Here is a 23,937-nt window from a genome sequence, read left to right as displayed (position 1 = left end):
CTCCCCAATACTTCTGAGTAGTGCTCTAGAATCTAGGTGGCAAGAAGGGCATTCACCTTGGCACTTGTTTGGATTTTTTGTTTCTGCGCTGCCACTGCCTGTGAATGTTTTTCCACATCCAAGTTATGGATAATGCAGGAACTACCTCCTTCTCTACTACCTTCTCTATATCCCCTACCTCTTCTTCTCCATCACTCTTTCTTCTCTTTCCAGTAGCTTTTTACAACCTTCTGGCAGAACTGTCTTCAAGTGACTTGGATGACCAGGCTTTTATACTTGTCTTGACCACATGGTGTTTCTTATAGTATGTTGTGGCTCATGGCTTATTTTATTTATATATTTAAGCAATTTATATTTTACCAATCCACAAATCTTGGTGGATTACAATTGTACATACATAATCATAGATCAAGAAATAACCTATTGTATGCTTCAAAAGCATGAAAGAGTAAAAATTGCCAGGATTAACAAAACAAAAAACACGTCCTGGCTAGGCGCCTCTCCCACCCCTGTCCCCTGTGGTCTGGACTATGAATAACCCCTATGCTTGGGGTGGGGAGTAACACATGAGAAATTATATTCATTCACTAATATGATTTATCTTTAGGTTTGTAGCCTGAGTGGAGGATACGTCAGACTCCCAGTCATCCCGATGCCGCAATTCTGTGCCCTTCCCAAATAACTTCTCACATGTGGCTCCATAGACCAGATCTAATCATCACACCAGAATGAAACTGCAATTAACCCTTTTACTAGTATTGTGTAAGTAGACAGTAAATCCAACCAGAACATTAAATGTGAAAAGTGTAATATAAATGTAGAGAAGTTTAATGTAAACTTGCAGTTTTCTTATTTTAAATCAAGCAATGCAGAAATAACATTGGGTATGGCCTGTTAGCCAGGGCAACAAACATACTCATATGGATAGTAAAAAAAAAAAAAATAAATAAAATAAAATAGGGAATGCTAATAGAGAAAGGTTGGGGTGGGGGGGAAAGCAGTGAAGTACACAGCTTTCAGAAATTGTCTTTAATCCTGAGTATTCAAAAAGTGGGGGTGGGGGGAGAACAGATCAACCCAAGTGTCACCAGATATAAAGAACACACTGTATCCCAAACACAAAATTGTGTGGGGAAAAAAAAAACCAAGTAAGAAAATGAAGAAGTCCCTCTTGATGGTGGAGCTGGCTAATTGACAAACCAAAAAGATGATTGCTGCAGTATGAAAGGTTTTCTCTTTCCTGGGGATCTTCCCCAAATGGTTGACTTGGTACTAAACAGAAAGCTGGCCTGGTTTCAGTCTCTTACAGAAAGACCAAGATCTATCAGCTTTTTTTATCCCAGCCCTATCTCCTGTGTCTGTCCCTGCCAGCAAGGGTTTTTGCTTGACTTCGTTTGAAAGGCTGAAACAATTAAGATGAGATACTGAATTTGAGGACAAAAGTCAAGTAAATAAACCTTCTCCCTCCTCTGCTAAGATACTCTCTGTACAAAGCTTAGATTATTTAATTCAGTCTGTTAGAATGGTGATCCAGCCATGTGTTCCTGGGCCTGGATTTCTCTGGAAGGGAAGCCTTTCAGTCTCATAGTCTTACAGCTATTGGCTCCTCTGTCCCTTGCTGGGATTTTACATGTAGCTTGGCTAAGAAACAAGAACAGCTGTCTGTCTCTCTATTTCCTCGGAGACAGACAACTCTCTATAATTAGTTCTTCAGGAGAAGAACTGTTTGCAGGGCTGTCAGATGTACTCCTATCTTCCAGACTCCTGACTCCAACTCCTGGTCATCTCTGCCCCTCACACACAGACAGAACCAGCCAATTTGTCCCTTTTCTTCTTTAAATAGTCTCTGAGAGTTCCTTTGGCTTCCTCCTCTGCTGGCTATGGAGTTCTGTTCTCTGGGCAGGCTTAAAAATACAGCCCTTTTCCCAGTTTGTTAATACTGTGAGTGCTGGATGCAGATTCTTGCAGAACATTTGTCATTCACAGGAGAGCATACAAAGGTTTATGATATATTTTTATATTCTTTCACCTTGGCAGTGGTGGCTTCCAGTCTCTGCAGGGTTGAAAACCCCTTTTTCACAAATCTGAAACACATCACTGAGATCCATACGCAGCTCAATCCACATTATAAGGCTTCAACACATGATAAGCTCATGTGGGAAGGAACCTAGATTATAGTAGCTTACTATTTGTGGATGCCTGGTTTGCCTTACAATTCTAAGGGGAAGCATTAAGAAGGAAATACCCTTGAAATAGGTTTTGAGACCTTTCCTAAAGAGGAGTAGCTCCTTCTCTGCCCTGATAACCTCAGGCAAGTTTTTTCACAGTGCAGGACCTGTCATTTTGAACATCTGGTTTCTAGATTCAGTTAACTTAATGTCTCTTAATGGAGGAATCTCCAGCAGATTTTGGTATGGAACAGAGTATATGCTTTGGCTGGAATGTCTGGATGGTTAATTTAATACAGGGTGAGATCAAACTCACCTGGACTTTAAATATCAAATTTAAGGCCTTGAATTTGATCTGCTATGAGAATGGCAGCTAATGCAAAGCTGCAAGAGTAGGAATGATATGATCCTGCAGAGGTACCCCATGGATTAGCCAGGCAGCCAACTTTTTGGGTACTTGCCAAGTTCTTATGGCCTGGATTGGCCACTGTTGGAAACAGGATACTGGGCTTGATGGACCCTTGGTCTGACCCAGTATGGCATGTTCTTATATTCTTATGTTCTGTATTAATTGTAATGCTTTAAGTTATTTATCGCAAAGACCCAGGAAGAGGACATTTCAGTAGTCAACTGTGGACAGAATTAGAGATTGTGTTATTAAAGGAGTGTCAGCTTGATCAAGAAGGGGCTTAAAAGACCATAATAGGTGCAGTTTGTAATAGAATGCTTGAATTAAAAAACTGAAATAGGGTCTCAGGGATAGTGAAGAATCTATTTGTATCCGAAGATGTGAGCCAATTTCTTTATAGATAGGAGGGTCCCATTGAAAGGCACACATAAAGGAGTAGTGTTCACATCTGTATTGGATAAAAGAAATACTTCCATTTTTGGACATTAAGGGCCAACTTATTGAATGACAGCCAATCCTTGATCTTAGTTAAGCACTCAGTTAGCTTCTTCTGGGCTAAATCCCACCGATGACAGAATAGGAAAGGAAAACTGGATGTCCTCTGCATACAATTTCAATGAGACAACTAGACTAGTGAGAAGTAAGCAGAGGGAAGTTAGATATTAAAAAGATTAGTGAAAAAAGAAGAACCTTGAGGGACTCCTGTAAGAAAGGAATACAGATCAGAGAAAGCATCCCTGATTTTCATTCTGTAAAACCAATTCATGAGAAATGAGGAGAACCAAAAGAGAACCATAGTACTTATTCCTATTGCCCTCAGGTGATCTAGTAGAATCTTATGTTTTAAGGTGTCAAATATTGATGATAAATCCAGTAGGACTAGCAGATATTTAGTACCAGAATCAAAATCTTGGTGGATGGTATTGAAGCAACAATGATTCAGTACTGTGGAGTAGGTGAAACCCAAATTGGGCACTATCTAAAAGACTGCGGTCTGAGAGATAGTCGATGTGTAAATACTACTTTTTAAATGACTTTGGCCAGCAGTGGTAATGTTGAGTTCAAACAATATTGTGAGGGATCAGCAGAATCAATTTTAGTAATGGATAGACATTAAAAATGGATTGCCATTCAGTAATGGATTGCCATTTTCAGTTGAGATAGAAATTGTCCATCACAGAGGGAAGCTTTAGTGACATTAGTAATATAAGGAATGACCTCATAATATAGTAAGTTAATTACGCCTGGTGAACATAAATTAAACATACAGAAGGAGTCCTTCTGTTTGTTGGGTATCGAGGCTATTTCAGAGTTGGAAGTTAAAGCAAACTCACGCCATTGCTTGTGTATATCACAGAGTTGCCACCTGGGCTATCCTTGATTGCGTCCATAACTTTGGTTATTTTCAATGAAAAGAACAAAGCAAACTTTTAGCTAGATTTGTATGAAGTGGAAATAGGATTGTAGAAAGGAGCTGTAGAGACCATGCAGACTATATGAAAAGGTTTGCGAGGTCAAGAATCCATGGCTGATATTCATGATGAAACCAGCCTCTCTTGGCCTGATCTGTGGCCTCTCTGTAGGTTATAAGTTTTGCCAGTAATCAGAGAGGGCATCATTTGATTTATTTTTATGCCACCTTTGATCCGCAATGCAGACTTCCTGTTTTAGTATCCACAAAGCAGATGAATACTAAGAAGCTGTTCTTTGTCTCTGTATTACTAAAGTTTGAATGGGTGCTATAGCATCTAAGATGCTTGAAGAACAGTAAGTCCATCAGTGTCTTGGGAAGACAGCCTAGAGAGAACTGGTGGGCATTGGGAACATAACTCATCTGCATCTATGTATGGTCCTCTCCTGAGTGTCCGAAGTAAAGGAGGAGCTTGGTCTTGGTGTGAAATAGAACACTGTACTTTAGTAAGTAATGGTCTGACCAGGGTATCTCAGTACAGGACTGGCAACAAGAGTCTTTCCTGGTGTTTTGGGTGAAGACCAGGTCCAAAGTATGGCCTAGTCTGTGTGTTGGTGCCTTAACCATTTGAGACCAGTCAAATGCCTGCATAGCATCTAAGAAATTTCTACAGACTTTTGAAGAGGGGTTCACAATCCACCCATAGAATTAAGCCTCCTAGGATTAGTGTGTTTTACATCTGTCTTAATGGCTAATAGGCAATCCACCAAAGTGGACAGATTTGAATCCAGGAATCTCGGAGGAGCATAAATCAGACCTAAATTCCAGTTAAAAGCAGAGGCTAAGTAAGGGCTTAGTATCTTCTATCTGGGTAATGGAAAACTGGAGGGGAGATTTAGCCACCACAAGGAGGCAACCGCCTCAATTTCCCAGTCATGGTTTAGAATACACTGCATACCCAGGAAGAGTTAAATCATTCAAGATTGCTGCATACGACTGAAGAAACCAAGATTCGGTTATACCAAACAAATCTTTGGACTTATCTCTTAGCAATTCAACCAGAATTGGTATCTTCTTCCAGATGGCCTATCCTTTTATCAATAGCCAAGAAAAAGGTGTACAGAACAGGGATCTTTGGAATCACACCCCTAGTTGTTAACTCTTTCAAAAAGTACAAAGTCCAGGAGATACACAATGAAGTTATTGGGTAATACATTTAAAACTAATAAGAGAAAATATTTTTTTACTCAACTCATAATTAAGCTCTGAAATATGTTGCCGGGGATATGGTGAAAGCTATTAGTATAGCTGCATTTTAAAAAGGTTTGGACAAGTTCCTGGAGAAAAAGTCCATTAACAATTATTAAGGTAGAGTTGTAGAAATCCACAGCCTATTCTTGGGATAAGCAGCTTGGAATCTATCTACCCCTTGGAATCCTGCCAGGTACTTGTGACCTGGCTTGGCCTATTGGAAACAGGATGCTGGGTTTGATGGACCCTTGGTCTGACCCAGTATGGCAAGCCTTATGATCTTACGTTCAAACAATGGCTTCGTGCTGAACAGCCATCTCCAATTAGTTTTCTGTATTTCCTTTCTTTTCTAAGCAGTCTGTTGGGCAGATTGACCTAAGAGTCAAACAAGTTAAATGTTGTTTGGGGTTTTTTTTTTTGCATGTGTTACTTATCTTGCATCCCTCCTGCATACGAAATCTAATAGTTTTGACTGAAAGGGTGACTACTTAGCCTATATTAATGTGATATATTTTCTGGAGCAATTACTGTGTGCAGCAAAAATAAATGTAATGCCAGGTTTCTTAGCACAAAAAAAGCTCAATGGAAACATAAAAAGACTTTTTAATAAATACAAATAGAGAAATGAATCCCTGGGTTGTATTTTTGGCATGCCTGCTTTTCTCTCAGCTCCCGAGCAAACACATTCTACAGGGAAGGAGATAGATGTCATGCTAGTCAGAGTATTTATTTTTGTGTTGCTAGGAAAAGAAAAAAAGTCAGCTTGTGGATTCTCTTTGCAAAGCTAAAGGCAAAAATGTACCAGCAAGCCTATATGTAGTTTTGAGGATTTGATTTTATGCTGGAGAGTACCAGTTGTTATCTAAATAAGAAGAATGCTGTCATGCTGCATGCAAAGAAATATTGTAGGTTTCATAATCCAGAAGGAGGCAATAATGACCAATGTGCAATACATTGATAGCTTATTTACAGATAGTTGAAAGATGTTCCATTATGGCAAGTGTTGCTATTCAAGATGTACTGTGCTATTCTGTGAAAGAAAAGAACCCTTACAAAAAATGTTTTTGGGGTTGGCCTGGTGGAATTGCTGTGTACCGCTTTGCAGAGGACCTGGGACCTGGGTTCAATTCCTGGATTCGATTTCTGCTCCTTGGGCTGGCCAAGGCTGGAGGGTGCTGCAGCAGTAGCATTCTCGCTCCCCAGGGGAGGGTGAGTCAGTCACTATAAATTATGATATCAAGTGGCGAGATTTAGGGTCCATGATAGCAGGGCTCCAGAATGACCGCTGACTCTTGTCCCCCAGCTGAGGACTGTCACTGCAAAGACTTGGCAAAGTGCATCGAAAAGGCAAAACGTAATAGGAGAAAAAAACCCTAAGTAGTTGCAAATGAAGTGCCATGTTGCAGTAGCCTATGGAGGCTAGTGCTGATTGAACTGGAAGCCCAAGAAGCATGAAGAAACTGCAGGGCCAAAACAAAAAGAACAGATGTAAAGATACAGTAGCATTTTAACATAGCAACACAATCAATGATGGCAGAAAAAGACCCAGTTGTCCATCCAGGCTGCCCAGCAAGTTTTTGTTTTTTTTTGGGGGGGAAGTAACTGCCGTTCTGTGCAGGTTGCCCTGTGTCTTCTGTTAACGGCAGTAACTGCTGCTGCATGCAGGTTATCCTGTGCCTTCTGGTAAGGGTCGTAATATGTAATTTCCCTGTCTTACCAATGTAGCATTCTTTTTTATTCCTCTACTACACATATCTCAGATAGACAAATTAGAGAGTAGCAAAGAGATTGCAGGCTCAATGACTGGTCCTTCAAGAAAGAATGTGGTATTATCAGACAGCCAGCAGAGAGAAGAAAGGAAGAAATCAGGGATAGACACTGTTTTAACAATCTACCATTTCATTTTCTGCATTAAAGAATAATTATTTTCAAACCCGAACAAAACACTCAAGCAAATGACATGGATACAAGCTTGTGGGGGTTTTTTTTGTTTTTTTTGCCTATTGAACATTTATTTTATGTATTTAATGTGTTTTAATTTAGGAATTGAGAATTTAAAATATGGGTGCACAGAAAGCTAAGATTGCTACACATTAAATTCCTTGCACATTTGTTTTGCTTAATGATGAGTATCATGATGGAAGTATCATAACATGTAGAATAAAAATAGCTCAGAACCCCAAATATATCCACCTGACAAAGTTATGTGATGAGCCCCCTAGCTGGGGCCATGGCTGGAAGTTTGGAATTTGGAGAATTTTTGGGTGGGGGAGACCTATGTTGTCTCTGTTGGGAGATTTAGAAGAGTAAAATGGTATTGGGCCACAATACCATTGTACCACTATTAGATGGCATACAAAACAGTGTTGACTTATGCTATATGCTGGTTAAGGGGAATGTTCCAGATACAATAGCTAAAAGGTTCTAGTGTGGGTTTCTCTTTAAGAGATTAGGAATAATGTTTCTATAGAGGAATAGGAAAAACCAAAAGCATTCTCAACTTAAGTGTAAAACATTGATAAGGCAGGCTAAGAGAGAATTTGAAATGAAATTGGCCGTAGAGGCAAAAGCTCATAATAAAAACTTTTTAAAATATATCCAAAGCAAGAAAACAGTGAGGGGGGGATTAAAGGGGCTCTTAAGGATTAAAAGTCCATTGCAGAAAGACTAAATTAATTATTTGCTTCTGTGTTTACTAATGAGGATGTTGGAGAAATACCAGTTCCAGAGATGGTTTTTAAGGGGGATGAGTCAGATGAACTGAACCAAATCACTGTGAACCTGGAAGATGTAGTAGGTCAGATTGACAAACTAAAAAGGTAGCAAATCACCTGGAACAGATGGTATGCATCCTAGGGTTCTGAAGGAACTAAAAAATGAAATTCCAGATCTATTAGTTAAAATTTGTAACCTATCATTAAAATCATCCATTGTATCTGAAGACTGGAGGGTGGCCATTGTAACCCCAATATTTAAAAAGAGCTCCAGGGGCGATCCGGGAAACTATAGACCAATGAGCCTGACTTGTGCCAGGAAAAATAGTGGAAACTATTCTAAAGATCAAAATCACAGAGCATATAGAAAGACATGGTTTAATGGAACACATTCAACATGGATTTACCCAAGGGAAGACTTGCCTCACAAATCTGTTTCATTTTTTTGAAGGGGTTAATAAACAAGTGAATAAAAGGGAACCGGTAGATTATAGTGTATTTGGATTTTCAGAAGCTGTCATAGAAACATAGAAAGTAATGACCGAAAAGGACCCTATGGCCCATCCAGTCTGCCCAGCAAGCTCCCAAAGTTATGTTTCCCATACCTATCAGTTACTCAGACCACTAAGGTCAGGGTTATTATTGGATACTGTTTGAGAGCAATTTCCTTCCCCCTGCCATTGAATTAGAGAGCAATGTGCAATGTTGGAGTTGTATCATAAGTGTAGTATCAGGCTTTTGGTTAGGAGTACAAACCGCCGCATCAAGCAAATTACCCACATGCTCAAATGTTTTCCCAGACCCTACAGTTCATATCCTTGTTGGTTGCCATCTGAATCCAATTCCTGCTGTCCTCTTTTCTCCTTGCCATTGAAGCAGTGAGCAATGATGGAGTTGCATCACATTTTGAAGTCTATTTGCAAAGGGTAGTATCTGCCACACCAGCAAGATACCTACATGCCTTACTGCATTCCCACACCCCTTGCTTTAGGGATCCACAGTATTTATCCCATGCCCTTTTGAAATCTTGCTCCATTTTTGTCTTCACCACCTCCTCTGGCAGGGCATTCCAGGCATCCACCACCCTATCTGTGAAGAAATATTTTCTGACATTGCTTCTGAGTCGTCCTCCCTGGAGTTTCATTTCATGACCCCTAGTTCTACTGATTTCTTTCCAACAGAAAAGGTTTGTTGATTGTACATCATTAAAACCTTTCAAATATCTGAAGGTCTGTATCATATCTTCTCTTCTCCTCCTCTCCTCCAGGGTATACATATTTAGGTCTTTCAACCTCTCCTTATAAGTCATTTGATGAAGATCTCTCACTATTTTGGCATATACAAACAATCTCCTATCTTCCATCCACTTAGCTCTTAACACCACTAAAACTGAAATCATGTTCATCTCACCCCAAAACCAACCGAACCCCCCCCCCCCCCTCTTTCTCATATCCCATTTGCCCAACAAGTCCGTGATCTGGGAATCATCCTCGATGGTCACTTCACGCTGAAGAAATTCATCAGTAACATACTAAAAGATGGCTTCTTTAAACTTCACACCTTAAAAAAACTTAAACCCTTACTACATCCCCCTGACTTCCGTACAGTACTACAAACCACCATCTTCGCCAAAACCGACTACTGTAATTCTCTCCTCCTCGGCCTACCGAACAACGCCATCCACCCCATTCAAATATTGCAAAACACAACAGCCCGGATTTTGACCAACTCACGCAGACATGACCATATCACACCTGTTTTAAAAGACCTGCATTGGCTCCCAATAGCATCCCGCATACAATATAAAGCTCTCTCTCTTGTCCATAAGGCCTTATACAATCCTGAAATGAACTGGTTTAATGAATCCTTCTGACTCCACCAATCTAATAAGCCCACTAGACACCCTCATCTCACCACCATGCCTACCCCCTCTCCCAAACTCTACAAACTAACTTCCACGAGAGCCCGTGCGCTATCGATTGCCGGGCCAACTCTCTGGAACACAATGCCAGTCGAACTACGACAAGAAGAATGCCTAAAAACTTTCAAGCGGAAGCTTAAGACCTGGCTTTTCACTAAAGCATACACCTAACTTCCCCTATCTCTCTCCACCGCGTTACCCTCCCCCCCTTTCCCTCCCTACTCCCTTCTCCCTTCACCCCCCTCTCACTTCATATTCTGCCCAAATTTTATATTTTATGTTATCTCCCATTTTTGTACATATTGTATATACTTGCAAATCTTGTTTATAATAATTTAACGCTATACTCCCCTTTATATCTCCCCCCCCCCAATTACTCTCTTGTTAACATGTTATATTTGTTCGATTTTATATTTGTTCGATGTAAAGCGCCACCCCAGGCGTCTGTTTGCGTTACACTGTGAACCGATGTGATATCATTGATGAATGTCGGTATATAAAAACTTTAAATAAATAAATAAATAAATACATAAATAAATAAATATTTTATTATGAGTTCTAGGGCATAGGCTCCATGATGTTAGTAGTAATCAAGGTATAAAAATAGTGCTCATCTTTACAATCATTAAAACAAAACCAACCTTATTCTTTTAGAATAGTGTGGATTTCAGCATAAAGTGCCATCTTTTTTTTTTAACTCTTTATTTGTAACTTTTTGAACATACATCAAAACTGTAATATCTCATTATCATTCACATAGGCATATTAAATATCATACAATGTCACACCAAAACATTTCACATAGTGCCTTTTTCATGCCATGTCCAAAATATAATGTGCAATGCCCGACTCGGGCTGAGTTTCACCCATCAACATGAGCTGCTTCAGGGGCTGTGTCAATAATAAAATTAATAGATTAATACATAATTAAAATACATAAACAGTAATAAACAGTAATAAATACATTTAAAATTATATATAAAAGAAGTACACACATATATGCTTAATACATACAGCATAAAATACATATATATGACCAGACACATATATATTCACATATAATGTACATATATTAATAAAAATAAATTAAAATTAAAATTACCTATATTAGTCCAAGCCATAGTTATAGTCAATGATTCTCTCTCAGAAAATTAAGGCACAGCTTCAATTCTGTTCTATTGGGATCATATATGCCGATGATTAGTGCATAGATGTAATTCAAAATAATAATTTAGACAATATAAATCTCCAAGCAAAACTCATAGCATCTTACCCAAAGTAGCACGATAGGTGTTTACAATATAGAATTTGCACATTCAAAAACCATAGCATTGGTGCCAGAAGTAATTTGAGACCCTTGCTTATTATTTATAGTTTCTTATTAATATTAAAGGTGTAGTGATAGAGTACTCTTATCAAACATCCAGAGACTAATAACAGAAATGCACTAGCACTAAATGTATAATCGCAATTCTAGATTGGGTACATGCGCTCAATAAAAAAAAAAAGCAAGATACTATAAGTAATTATAAACACATTATTGAAGAACAAAACTCTTTGTATTGTTTGTATTGCCGCATTCGCACTGATATAGTTGAGAACTATGGCGCCGGCCATCCATGTGACAGGGGCTGACCAATGGCACCGGTAGCCCCTGTGACATAGTAAGTCAAAGGCTATCGGCGCCATTTTGAAACTGGCAGCCAAGGGTGTGAGTGCAGGAGATGGCTCCCGGAGCCCCCGCTGGACCACCAGGGAGTTTTGGTAAGTCTTGGGGGGGATAGGAGGGTGGGGGGGGGGGTTGTTTAAATTGGCTTCTTTAGATGGCCGAATAATTCGGCAAAGATTTGTTGTATTTGTGGGGAATCGCGATACGTTTCGCTTCCCCACGAATACAACGAATATGTCCCTAAACATTGCAGATTGCCAATTCGTAGGGAACGAATGCACACCCCTATCACATACCTCTCGGCCTCACCTCTTCCACTCCAATCCTTCTCTTATGTCCCTCCTATTGATCCCATGTAACCTTCTGCAACTCCTCTTATATCTCCAATTTGATCTTCTGTCAAGCCCCCTTTTCACCCTCCACCACCAATATCTCTCAGTATTATCCAACCTTCAAATCCCTCCTGCATATCATCCCACCTTTCTAATAGTCCCTCCTCCAAACCTCCCCCCTGGCCAGGGTGAGTGATCAGGCTAAAGGTAGATTACAACTGGTGGGAAAAGAAGGCAGGCTGATGACAAGGGCAGCAATGCCACATTTTTCTCTTGAGTAGATGCAATGGTGGTTGAGAAGGGAAGAATAGTGGCAATCTCCACTGACTCATACACTCTCAGCCCTCCTTTCCACTCATGGCTGGTTCCAAACCTGACAGTGATCTGCAAGTGGCAGCAATATTATAAATGAAAGTCAGCAGACAGCCTGAGGGTTAGTGCAGGCTCGTGGGCCCTGCGGCAGCCCTTCTCATACAGGGCTTCCTGTTACCATAGAGACTCATGCAAGAGCAGTGCCACCGCAGGGCCTGTGAGGGCTTGCTGGCACGTCCAAGCTGACTTCCCCTATTAATGCTGCTGCTCCTGCTGCTTGAGGAGTGCAGCCATTTGAGGCACTTGTGATCCTAGCTGAAGACTTTATGACCCTATTTGGGGGCCTGACCTACAGTTTGGGAAGCCCTGATTTAAAGCAACTCTTACCTTTCGGAGACTGAGTTTGGTCTTTGTCTGGGAACACAGTCATCAAATGTTCTTCCAAGCCTGCTCACTTCAGTTTGCGCCAATTCCCTCTGAGGAGAATCTTTTTCCTCCCCTGTACTTTCTTAACAGTGCCCACATAAGAACACACACCTTAGTGAACTTGCTTTACATTTTGCATTTATTTTACAGATCTCCCGTTCAATTGAAAAATAGCTAAAACGTGAATTGGATATAGTCTATAATCAAGACTGAGTTTCTTTTTCATGAGGCTTTCAATAATATTAGTACCTCTATTTTGTGCAGTGTAATGTATAAACAGTGACATTTGTTTGAGTTAGAAAGTTATTACATTGAGGAAGAAGGCCTTTTACTTTTCTGCCGTGATAATACTGAAGAAGATACTTTTAAACACATCAGGTTAGTGGTATACAACAAACCGATAGCAAAGTAAAAGCACATCCTGTAAAACCCTAGACATTTTTTTTATCAGAAGAATTTCTCTCACCAAAATAAATAGAGGTTTGAATGGATCCTATTCTTATGCTCATCCCACTTCCACCCTCTCAGTTTTATTATAACTTCTCATTGAATGTGGTGGAAGCAAAAATGATAACTGAATTTAAAAAAGCATAGAATAAGTACAGAGTAACTCTAGTGCAAAAGAAATTAAGAGAAAATTGGAGATCAGCTAATTAGGCAGAGTAAAAGGTTGCTGTTGAAATCAGCATTAAATTTGTAGCACAGATTTTTTTTTTTCTAGCATGGTAAATCTTTCCTTTGCTTCTAATATGATAATAAAAAAGTAAAATGCATATCTGAACTAAAATAAAAAGAAATGAAGTAAAACAAGGTTTCCCCTCCCCCCACTGCTGTCTTAGGTCTCGAGGTCACCTGTGTTCTCCCTAAACCTCCTTGGTACACTAAGACGACCTCCCCCCATCCTCCTCCAATAAGCTGGGTAAGCGACTTCCTGGCAGGGCTGCACCAAGTTCCATCCAGAACCTCTCTGGGTCCTCCAACGTCACCACCCACAAAATGCAAACAAGCCAGGGATGGGGTCCTCTGTGTTCTCCCCACTTACCACTTATATGGGGTCTTCATTGAAGAAAGGGTCAGGAGAGTTCCTGCCCTGCTGTCATGCCTTTAAAAATGGTGCCAGCCTGCCTTGAGACTGGCATCATTATAATGGCAACAATCTCAGGGTCAGCCAGCACCGTTTTGTTGTCAAATAGCACCAGTCGCAGGGCCAGCTGGTGCCATCTTTAGAGAGACCCAGGTTAGGCAGTAGAAGTAGAAGTGGTAAGTGGTGGCTGGGGAGATCCTCAGCCTTGGCTTATTTGTGATTTTTCAGGGAGGTGGGCCAGAGATGACTGTGTAGGCCCCAGCTTACTGGTTGGGGATGGGCCCTCGGAGACCCCAAGACCTGAGGGAGGGGTCTGGGTAGGTCCCTTTTTATTTTTAAGTTTTGGGGTTTTTTTTAACAAACTGAAAATATCCGAACATGTTCAGATATCTTTGGGCAAGTCTATTTTTTATTTGCTCTATATGACCTTTTCACTCTAAACAGCCATTCATTTACAAATGAATACCAAAGAGTAAAACAAAAGCTGATTTGGAAAAGAAGTGATATCATACAAGCTATCAAGTTTCTATGTCGGACATCTGGGATATATTTTTGCTGCATGAACAGTAATTACTGGGTAGACTGAATGGGCTTTTGCTGCCGTCATCTACTAAGTTACTAGAAGGTCGGAGTGAGACGTATGAATAGCACAGAATAGGTCTACTGTGCAATTCATATGTCTCACTCCTCATCTAAAACTGGCCCCTAAACCCTAAACCACCAACACCTCACTTCGAGCTATTAGCTGACCCTCCTATAGAGATATAAATAATTGAATACTGTGAAGGCCTTATAAATAGTCTCTCTCTCTCTCTCTCTCCCCTTCCCTAGGCAAAATGTAATTTATCACAAATTACATTACAGCTGTTTTGGGCATATCGCACAGGTTAATGCAGGGAAAAAAGTGGAGTTAAAACCATTTGGTAGCATGTGTTATGATATTGTCCCTCATTCTGATTAATCCTGACCCTTCTAAAAATTTGCATTTGCGCCATGCGGTAACACAATTATTGCATGCATTATGGCGTTAATGCCTTCTCGTGTGTGTTAACGCAATAACGCATTTTGATGAATGACCCTTTTAAATGCATAAGTTTCCTTTGAAAATGTTGACTAAAGTCAGTAGGTAGAAGTTATATGTGGACGTTTGCCATACAAACGCAGTAATTACATTAGCCTCCCTGAGTTCATAATTTATAACATAAATGATAAATAAAATTACAATTAGTAATGCACGCAAATACATCTGTTAAAAAGTCCCTCAGTGCAAGTGAGTTTGACCCTTTCCAGCTTCTGAATAGTTCCTCTGCAATTTTCCTGCCATCTCAGATTTTGTTACAACTTCAGCCATTTGATTTTTTATTATTCTGCTATAATACTTCCCTACTGAAAATCCTTATCATGAATACTCAGCTTCCATTTATAATAGTTTGGGAAGTTTATTGTTCTAAATAAATGGAGTTTGTACTGCATGTGTATTCTGAAGATGAAATGAGAACAAGCCCATTTACATATTATTCCATATCTCTCCTTCCATGGTCTACAGCTAATAGGGCGCACTACTTCTCGAAAACAATGTGTTTTGTTTTAAATTGTTTGGTTGAAATGAAAATGGGCTCATTCATCACACTTTACATTTATTTTTTTTTTGTTTCAAACGAATGCACATCCCTAGTGTATACACAGGTACTTGCAGACTTGCAAGGGAGAGAGAACTGTCTGCATGAAAACGATATCTTAGCTAAGTATTTGCAGTTTTGCCTCTGGAAAGGTCAGATGTCAATAGTGATGTGTACAGTATCTATACCTTCACACCTTTTATCCTCAATCTCTTTAGATTGGCAAGATTATTCCCACTCGAAAACAACCACTATTAATGCATTGTGTAGGATCAAATAGTGTTTATTCCATGAGATGGAGGATACAAAATATAAAGTAAATAAACATTGATTTCATCAATTAGGTCAGCACATGCATGTTTTCTAATGTTCTAAAGATTTGATCATGTCAGTTTTGTTTTTGTTTTTTTCAGGACCTAACCTTCCCAAGCCTCAAGTGAAAACAGCATCTCTGGGATTGGCGGGGAAGGCAAGATCTCCTCTGCTTCCAGTATCAGTGCCAACAGCCCCTGAGGTATCAGAGGAAGGTCACAAGCAAACAGAGGACCCTTCCAGTGTAAGGACTGCTATTATAATCTCACCAGAAGTCATGCATAACTACAGTAACGTGATATTTTAGCATAGTCACGTATGAAGGGCCTGATTCACTAAAGGGTGAGTTTTAAAAGCACTAACCCTGCCGAAGCCGGGAGATACACGCATGTCTCGGGACACCAGGCGCCGGGCGGATTTTAAGAATCACCCAAGTATGCACATATCTCCCGGCATGCACACAAAACCAAAAGGAAAAAAAAAGGAGTGGGGAGTAGGTGGGCTGGTTGCGATGTGGGCAGGGCATGGGTGGTCCGGGTCTATAAAATGAAGTCTGCGCTTAAGTATGTACACGTACAAGCGTGCGCCGGGGTATCCTACCCCATAACTTTCCTTCTGCAATGGATGGCGTGTAAGTTTTAAAATAAAAATACAGAGCTAGTCAGTGGGGTTTGAAGGATTGGGGCTAATAGGATAGAAGGGAGGCTAGCTAGCTATGGGGGTTAAGAAGTCCTACCCTTTACCGGGGTGTACTGGGAATGGACTGGGGAAATGGGTATTTAAGTCGGCTCACATGCCTAGCAAAATGAGCCCATTTACACGGTAGAGGCAGCACTTGCAAGCACATGCGTGCATCCATATAGAATTGCATGTGCATATACATGCATACTGCCGATTTTATAACATGCACACATATACGTGCATATGGTATTCAATGGCCACATCCATTGGCACGAGTCAGCATATGCGCATATATGTGCACCCGCGCGGCTGTTTTAAAACTACCGTTTAAGCTTTTTTCCCATAGACACAGAACCGGAGGAAAACCTTATTAAAACAGGCTGTTAAGGTGCAGTGCTATACACAGTCTAGAAGTCAAAAATAAAATAAAAACTTTAACAGTTAATGCCTTTACAGTTGAATGGCTCCTTATGTCCCGGAGTTGAGAAAACTCCATGCTTGAGACACATTTTCACAAAAGTTATAATAAATAAAAAAACAGATTAACCATAAAAGTTATTCTTACCAGGAATGGTATATATAAATGTGTAGTACATGCAGCTGTGCATTTGGATACAGTCACATTGTGCTAGACTATTTTGAATTGTAGTTTTAAATTACAAAACTGAGACTCATTGCTTTTCATGTAATAACATCCAAATTTGATGCATTTGTTTTTTTATTTTGTTCATTAAGGAGTGAATTTTCAAAGGAATTATGCGCATTAAAGTAGCATATATTGTAGTGATTTTCAAATGCTTATTAGCATGCAGTAAACCTTTTGAAAATTCAGCCCAAAGGAGTGATTTTTCAAAGGATTTACACATATAAATGTAGCAGTTTTCAAAAGCCCATTTAGACACATAAAACCTTTTGAAAATTACCTCCTTAGTGATTACAGATCAGATTTTCTCTAACACTAAAAAATGAAGCAAAAGATTCCAAGCCTCTGTGAACCATAGCAATGTGCACCATTGGTACAAACCATCCAAAACAGAATCTCTGAATAAGTAAGGATATCCCAAAACACATGAAAACTTCTCTTTTATAAACTGAGAGAGAGGTAGAAGCCACTCTGTGTTGCTTGGGATCTATGTAAAATATAATAAATATAAGGTAAAAGAAACTTAAAAAACAGTATATAAAAGGATTTGAAAAGAGGGATGACAATGTTGAAAAGGGCCGGGGTTCTGTATGGGTAGAGGTGATAGTCAAGTATTATTTTGTAGGGATGTGCATTCTAGGGATGTGAATCGTTTTAGGACGATTAAAATTATCGTCCGATAATTTTAATATTGTCTTAAACCGTTATGGAACACAATACAATAGAGATTCTAACGATTTATCGTTATAAATCGTTAGAATCGTGAGCCGGCACACTAAAACCCCCTAAAACACCCCCCCGACCCTTTAAATTAAATCCCCCACCCTCCCGAACCCCCCCCCCCAATGACTTAAATAACCTGCGGGTCCAGCGGCGGTCCGGAACGGCAGCAGTCCGGAACGGGCTCCTGCTACTGAATCTTGTTGTCTTCAGCCGGCGCCATTTTCCAAAATGGCGCCGAAAAATGGCGGCGGCCATAGACGAACACGATTGGACGGCAGGAGGTCCTTCCGGACCCCCGCTGGACTTTTGGCAAGTCTTGTGGGGGTCAGGAGGCCCCCCCCAAGCTGGCCAAAAGTTCCTGGAGGTCCAGCGGGGGTCAGGGAGCGATTTCCCGCCGCAAATCGTTTTCGTACGGAAAATGGCGCCGGCAGGAGATCGACTGCAGGAGGTCGTTCAGCGAGGGGCCGGAACCCTCGCTGAACGACCTCCTGCAGTCGATCTCCTGCCGGCGCCATTTTCCGTACGAAAACGATTCGTACGGGAAATCGCTCCCTGACCCCCGCTGGACCTCCAGGAACTTTTGGCCAGCTTGGGGGGGGCCTCCTGACCCCCACAAGACTTGCCAAAAGTCCAGCGGGGGTCCGGAAGGACCTCCTGCCGTCCAATCGTGTTCGTCTATGGCCGTCGCCATTTTTCGGCGCCATTTTGGAAAATGGCGCCGGCTGAAGACAACAAGATTCAGTAGCAGGAGCCCGTTCCGGACCGCTGCCGTTCCGGACCGCCGCTGGACCCGCAGGTTATTTAAGTCATTTGGGGGGGGGTTCGGGAGGGTGGGGGATTTAATTTAAAGGGTCGGGGGTGGGTTTTAGGGGGTTTTAATGTGCCGGTTTGCGATTTTACGTTTTTTTCGATTTTTCACGATTTTTCACGATTTTTCACGATTTTTCACGATATTTTACCCCCCCAAATGGCAACAATACGATTCCCTCCCCCTCCCAGCCGAAATCGATCGTTAAGACGATCGAGGACACGATTCACATCCCTAGTGCATTCGGCTTTCCTGAAAAATGAAGGGAATTTCCTTGAAATTTCATTTTTCAGGGCTGCCAAAAAAAAAAAAAGTCTCGAACTGGGGGAAACCGAAATTTCCTGCGGCAGGCCAATAACGAAGGCCAAACCAAAAGGTTCAGCCGAAGCACAATCCTTATTATTTTGTAAAGGCTTAGGAAGAGAGCAATGGTATTCTAAGAAGGGCAATTTTCAAACTGTTCCCAATGGGACAAAGACCATGCATACTTTTTACCGTAATCTTTACAATATGTTTATACTTTTATTTTAAAAATTGTGGATAAGGGTTCTGATAGCGTGTTCAGAAAGAAAAGGATGGATTTTGGTGGTTTTGGAAAAAAATGGCACATTTTAGCTGGGTTTTGGACATATGTAAAGAAGCAGAGAGATGAGTCAAAGATGACTCCAAGGTTATAGGCTGAGGAATCTGGAAGAAAGTCAGTGTTATCCACAGAAATAGAGAAAGGAGGAAAAGGGGACATAGGCTTGGGGGAAAACAATAAGGAATTCTGCCTTGGCCATGTTGAGTCTAAGGTGGAGTTGGGAAATCCAGGGAGCAATGTCAGATAAGCAGGCTGAGATGTCGAACTGGGTTCCTGAGGAAATTTCTGGTGTAGAAAAGTAAATTTGGGAATCCTCAGCATAAAGACATATTGAAAGTCATGAGAGGAAATCAGAGCACCAATGAATTAGTATACAAAGAAAAGAAAAAGAGGGCCAAGGTTAAAACCCTGAGGCACACCATGTGATAGCAAGATAGAAGTAGAGGCAGATCCATCAGGGGACACCCAAGGTAAGAAGAGAATCAAGGCAAGGCAGAGTCCCAAAATCCAAATGAGGACACAACTGTATCAGTTGTGTACTCGCCTACTCCTTTCAAATCCCATATCATATCTCCAATCCCACCCTCCCTACCTCCCCCCACAAATTTCATTTAATTTTACCATAAATGAAGCTCTCTAGCACATTATTCACAAAAGAAGATCTTTATTGGATGATTATGGTCACAGGATAAGTCAAATATACTACTAAATTCAACCATGAATTAAACACTAGACCATTATGCAATCCCTATTGGGTGACCATGCCCTCGCCTAAGTTCCATTTCATAAGGGTTCAATATCATGCTGATTCAATGTTCTGGCACTGGGGAATAGGGCCATCAAAACCTCACCTCTTCGACAATGCCCTGCCCTGTAGCAAAAGCAGGACTCACTTGTTCAGCATGCAAATGAAGTACTGGGGAAGAGGGTGATCATGCCAGTCATGAATGTTGAAGCCAAAGACTTGATAAGCAACTCATCTATACTTTCATCCACCTATATAACAGTGGCAGGAGATACCCACTTGCTATTCCCTGCCTGACCAGCTTTCACATCATACCTGCCATGTGCAACATAGCAGGAGGAGTACCCACTTGGTATTCTCTGAACAACTTTAAAATATCACTTGCCATGTACCCTTAGGGCATGGTTGACCCCACTACCCCCATGCTGCAACTGTTCAGAAACCTGCTGAGCCACCTTGAGACCATAAATTCTGTCCAAAGATGTCAGGCTGGGTGGGATAACCACTGAAAGAAGAAGTTGGTGGGAGGACTGTTTCTGTCTTAAATTGAACTCACCAGCTCTCTTACCAACCTCTGTACCCTTCCCTGAAGGCAGAGCACCTCCACTGTTGTGATTTCCCCTCCCCAACCTGGGTTGGGGGCCAGCTACTTAGTATCAAGGCGTAAGTGCTGATCAACCATATCAAAAGCACCAGATAGGTCAAGGAGGATAAGGACTGTGTAAAAGCCTTTGGGGTAGATTTTTAAAAAATACGCGTGCTCGCCCATGTGCACATTAACTGGCACGCACACATGGACGTGTGATTTTATAACATGCGCGTGCCGCACGGATGACTGCTTACTTTACCTGGATGATTTCTTTAAAACAAGTTTAAAAGCAGAGGGTTTTGGCCAAGCTTATGTGTGAATAGGTGGAAAACTGTTCCTCAGATTAGCCAGATTAGCCAACACCATTTTGAACATGGCATGACTGGATCTGGAGCCATAGGGGATGCTCAGGGGACCACCAGCGACCAAATAAATAAAGGTAATTGTCATGGGGATTTGGGGGGAACAGGAGAACTGGGGGTGGGAGTATAATGTTTTAAACTATAAGGGGGTGAGTTTTGACACTAAGTGGGTGGAACATTAAACTTTTTTTTTTTTTTAATTTTAACAACTTTGGCCACTTCAGGGGTGGTCAAGGGAGAAAGGAGAGGAACTCTCACAAGACTCCACTGATTTTACCACTACTGAAGTGGGGAAGAATGTAGGCCATTTAAAAGATAGCAGCCCAATGATATTGTGCCACCATTGTATGGCAACATTTTGAAGGAAAAATATTTCCCTACGGTATTTTACCACCAGGAAAAATCCTGGGGGGATTTACTAAATTGCAATACAAAGTACTGCAGGTTAATGAATTCTACATTATTTTTTCCTTTAGTAAAAAAATGCCATGGCTTAATAAATCTAGCCTTAGGTTGAAAAAAATAGGTAAAAGCACAGACAACACACATGAATATATCATTAACTCTATCCTTAAGAAATGTATCTGTATTGTGTCTTGTATGGATGGCAGATTAAGAACATAAGAAGTTGCCATGCTGAGTCACACGAAGGTTCCATCAAGTCCAGCATCCTGTTTCCAACATTGGCCCATACAGGTTATAAGTATCTGGCAAATACCTGTAACCGCATCTCCGGGTGGCTGCTAACCACCGATAGGGCCATGAAAGAATTTATAAGCCTCTTGGGGCTGGATCACATGGTCTAGCTCTTACACACGGTCTCTTTCCTTCCCAGGCCCTGAGTCCTTTGATGGGAGGGAGGGAGGGGAAGAAATTTCCTTCCCCGGGGAGAGGTAATGCTTTCTTTCACTACTGTGTGTGCCGTCAGTGCCGAATAATACACGGGAGTCTCTGGATGAGTGTCCAAATAAAATAGTTTACTGATGGAAAATCAGGTGCTGAAATATCACAATTAGCGCAGTCCTCAGCACCACAGATGGTCTTCTTGTTTTATAGTCCATCCCTTTATTTGTACAAGTGTTTCGTTTTACCATAACATGGAAAACCCTCACCCTCCAGGACTTGGCTAAGTGAGGTCTTCAAGTGGACAGGGTATTCCTTTGAGTGGGAAGGAAAAAATGCTCCAGACTGGTAACACTTGGAAAAATGCAGTCTGTGCACAGAGAGTCAAAATTCCTCTCTCCCCAGGTCTAAATAACTCCAATTGGGCATCCTCAAAAGGTGTTCAGATGTTTTTACTCATAGTGTTGTGGAGCGCTAGGAGAGCGGTCCCACTTACCAAGAGATGTGTGTTCTTGGGCCACGGCTCAACCCCAGAGGAACTCCAGAGAAGTGCCGTGGTAGGCAAGGCATGCCCGAGCATGGGCTGGACAGGACCGAGGCTGGACTGAAGACTGGAGATGCTGACCCTCCTCCGGACCTGCACACTTCGGAAGACCAACAACTCAATGATGGTCTTATGAACAGTCCTCCAACTGTTCCAAGCCCTTTCGGACCTGCCGCAGGGTACGGCAAGAAGTGGCAGACCAGATGGAGTTCAGGGCAGCGGAGACCGGAACATGGAGATTCAGGCGAGACTCAGGAACGAGGTTCTGGGATGCACAGACATAGACTCAGGCATAGATGAAGACTCAGGAATGAGGTACTAGGCTTTCAGAAGACTCAGGAACAAGGTACATGGCTTGCATCATGAAGCGCCCTACTCAGCCTGCCCATGGGGCTGGTCGCGGACCACGACATGGCTTGCCACGAGGTACCAAGCATACAGAAGATTCAGGAACAAGGTACTTGGCTTTCAGAGATTCAGGAACGAGGTACTTGGCTTTCAGAAGACACAGGAGCAAAGTACTTAACTTTCAGAAGACTCAGGAACAAGGTACAAGGCTTGTATCATGAAGCACCCTACTCAGCCCGCCTGTGGGGCTGGTCGTGGACCACGACATGGCTTGCCGCGAGGTACCAAGCACACAGAAGATTCAGGAACGAGGATCCAGGGATTCAGAAGAGCAAGACAGACTCACGGATTTCAGGATCAGGAGAAGCAACATCAGGCTGGATCACGGATATCAGTAACAAACATCTGGACTGGAACACAGGTATTGGATCAGGAAACAGACCTTAGGGCTGGCACACGGACATCTGGAACAGCAGGTGAACATCAGGACTGGAACGTAGACGAGAAGACAAGACGAGGAGCTCCAACAAAGAACAAGAAACACAGGACCTTGAAGAAGTGCTGGAACAAGGACGACTCCTGGAGCGAAGGACAGCAGGATCCCAGGAGTGACCAACTCCTTGCGAAGGCAAAGCTGGAATGGATGCTGAGCCCTTTTGTAGGGCTGAAGAGGTCAACACCCAGGGAGGGGTCAGCAGAGGGCCACACCTGGCTGGCCCTTGAAAAACAGACGAGAGGCGCACGCCCGCACCTAAGGAAGCTGGAGAGAGAAGCAGGATCCACAGGTGGCGTCCTCAGCCACGTGGAAGGCTTGAGGAAGCCAGGCAGGCAGCAGAGCAGCCGTGCCCTGAGGCTGAAGAGGTGGCAGGCTGCAGGAGTGGCTCCCAGCCGCGAAGACAGAAGGAGGAAGGCAGGAAGAGAAGAAGGGCTGGCTGCAGGCAGAGCAGAGAGCTGCAGGAAGCTGCAGGCACCGGCAGGGATGGCCTCCCTGCCAGGTGAGGACCCGGACTGAAGCAGGCACTGGCAGGGATGGCCTCCCTGCCGGCTGAAGACCCAGGCATTGGCTGCAGCACGTCGGAGAGAAGCAGGAGCAGCAACACAGGACCCAGCCACATGGAGGAGCTCCCGGCGGCCCGACCCTGCCCTGCAGGGCTGGAGGCAGCTGGAGAGGAGCCCGGCAATGGCGGCACTCCCGCCGCGAAGGGAGCAGTGTCAGCGGCCCGACTGGCCGTGAGAGGTAAGGGGCCTGCCCGCGCTCCTCGCGGGCAGGACTGCAACACATAGTTTGTTGTCTCTCTCCCTCTCTTGATCTCTGTTAATCTTTATTCTTTCTCAAATCCCAGTGTGGAAGGGATCCCCTCAGGAACACGCACCCCTCAGGTAGGAAGGGGCAGCAAAACTCTTCCTCCTGGATCCTCTAACAAAATGTATTTTTCCCCC

The 23,937-nt window shown here is 42.2% G+C and overlaps 1 protein-coding gene across 1 annotated transcript in view; it reads left to right on the top strand.

Moving 5' to 3' along the window:
• The window catches only part of DCC (DCC netrin 1 receptor), a 1,677,934-nt gene that overhangs the window by 1,642,257 nt on the left and 11,740 nt on the right, over positions 1-23,937 (top strand). The window contains exon 28 of the mRNA XM_029571056.1: positions 15,730-15,872. Coding sequence (XP_029426916.1) covers positions 15,730-15,872 — 143 coding nt within the window. The remainder of the gene's footprint in view (positions 1-15,729; positions 15,873-23,937) is intronic.

Source organism: Rhinatrema bivittatum, chromosome 1 (assembly GCF_901001135.1).
Source record: "Rhinatrema bivittatum chromosome 1, aRhiBiv1.1, whole genome shotgun sequence".
In the NCBI taxonomy this organism is placed as follows: domain Eukaryota; kingdom Metazoa; phylum Chordata; class Amphibia; order Gymnophiona; family Rhinatrematidae; genus Rhinatrema; species Rhinatrema bivittatum.
The sequence above is the reverse complement of the archived record's forward strand: the minus strand, read 5'-3'. Positions and strand labels throughout refer to the sequence as shown.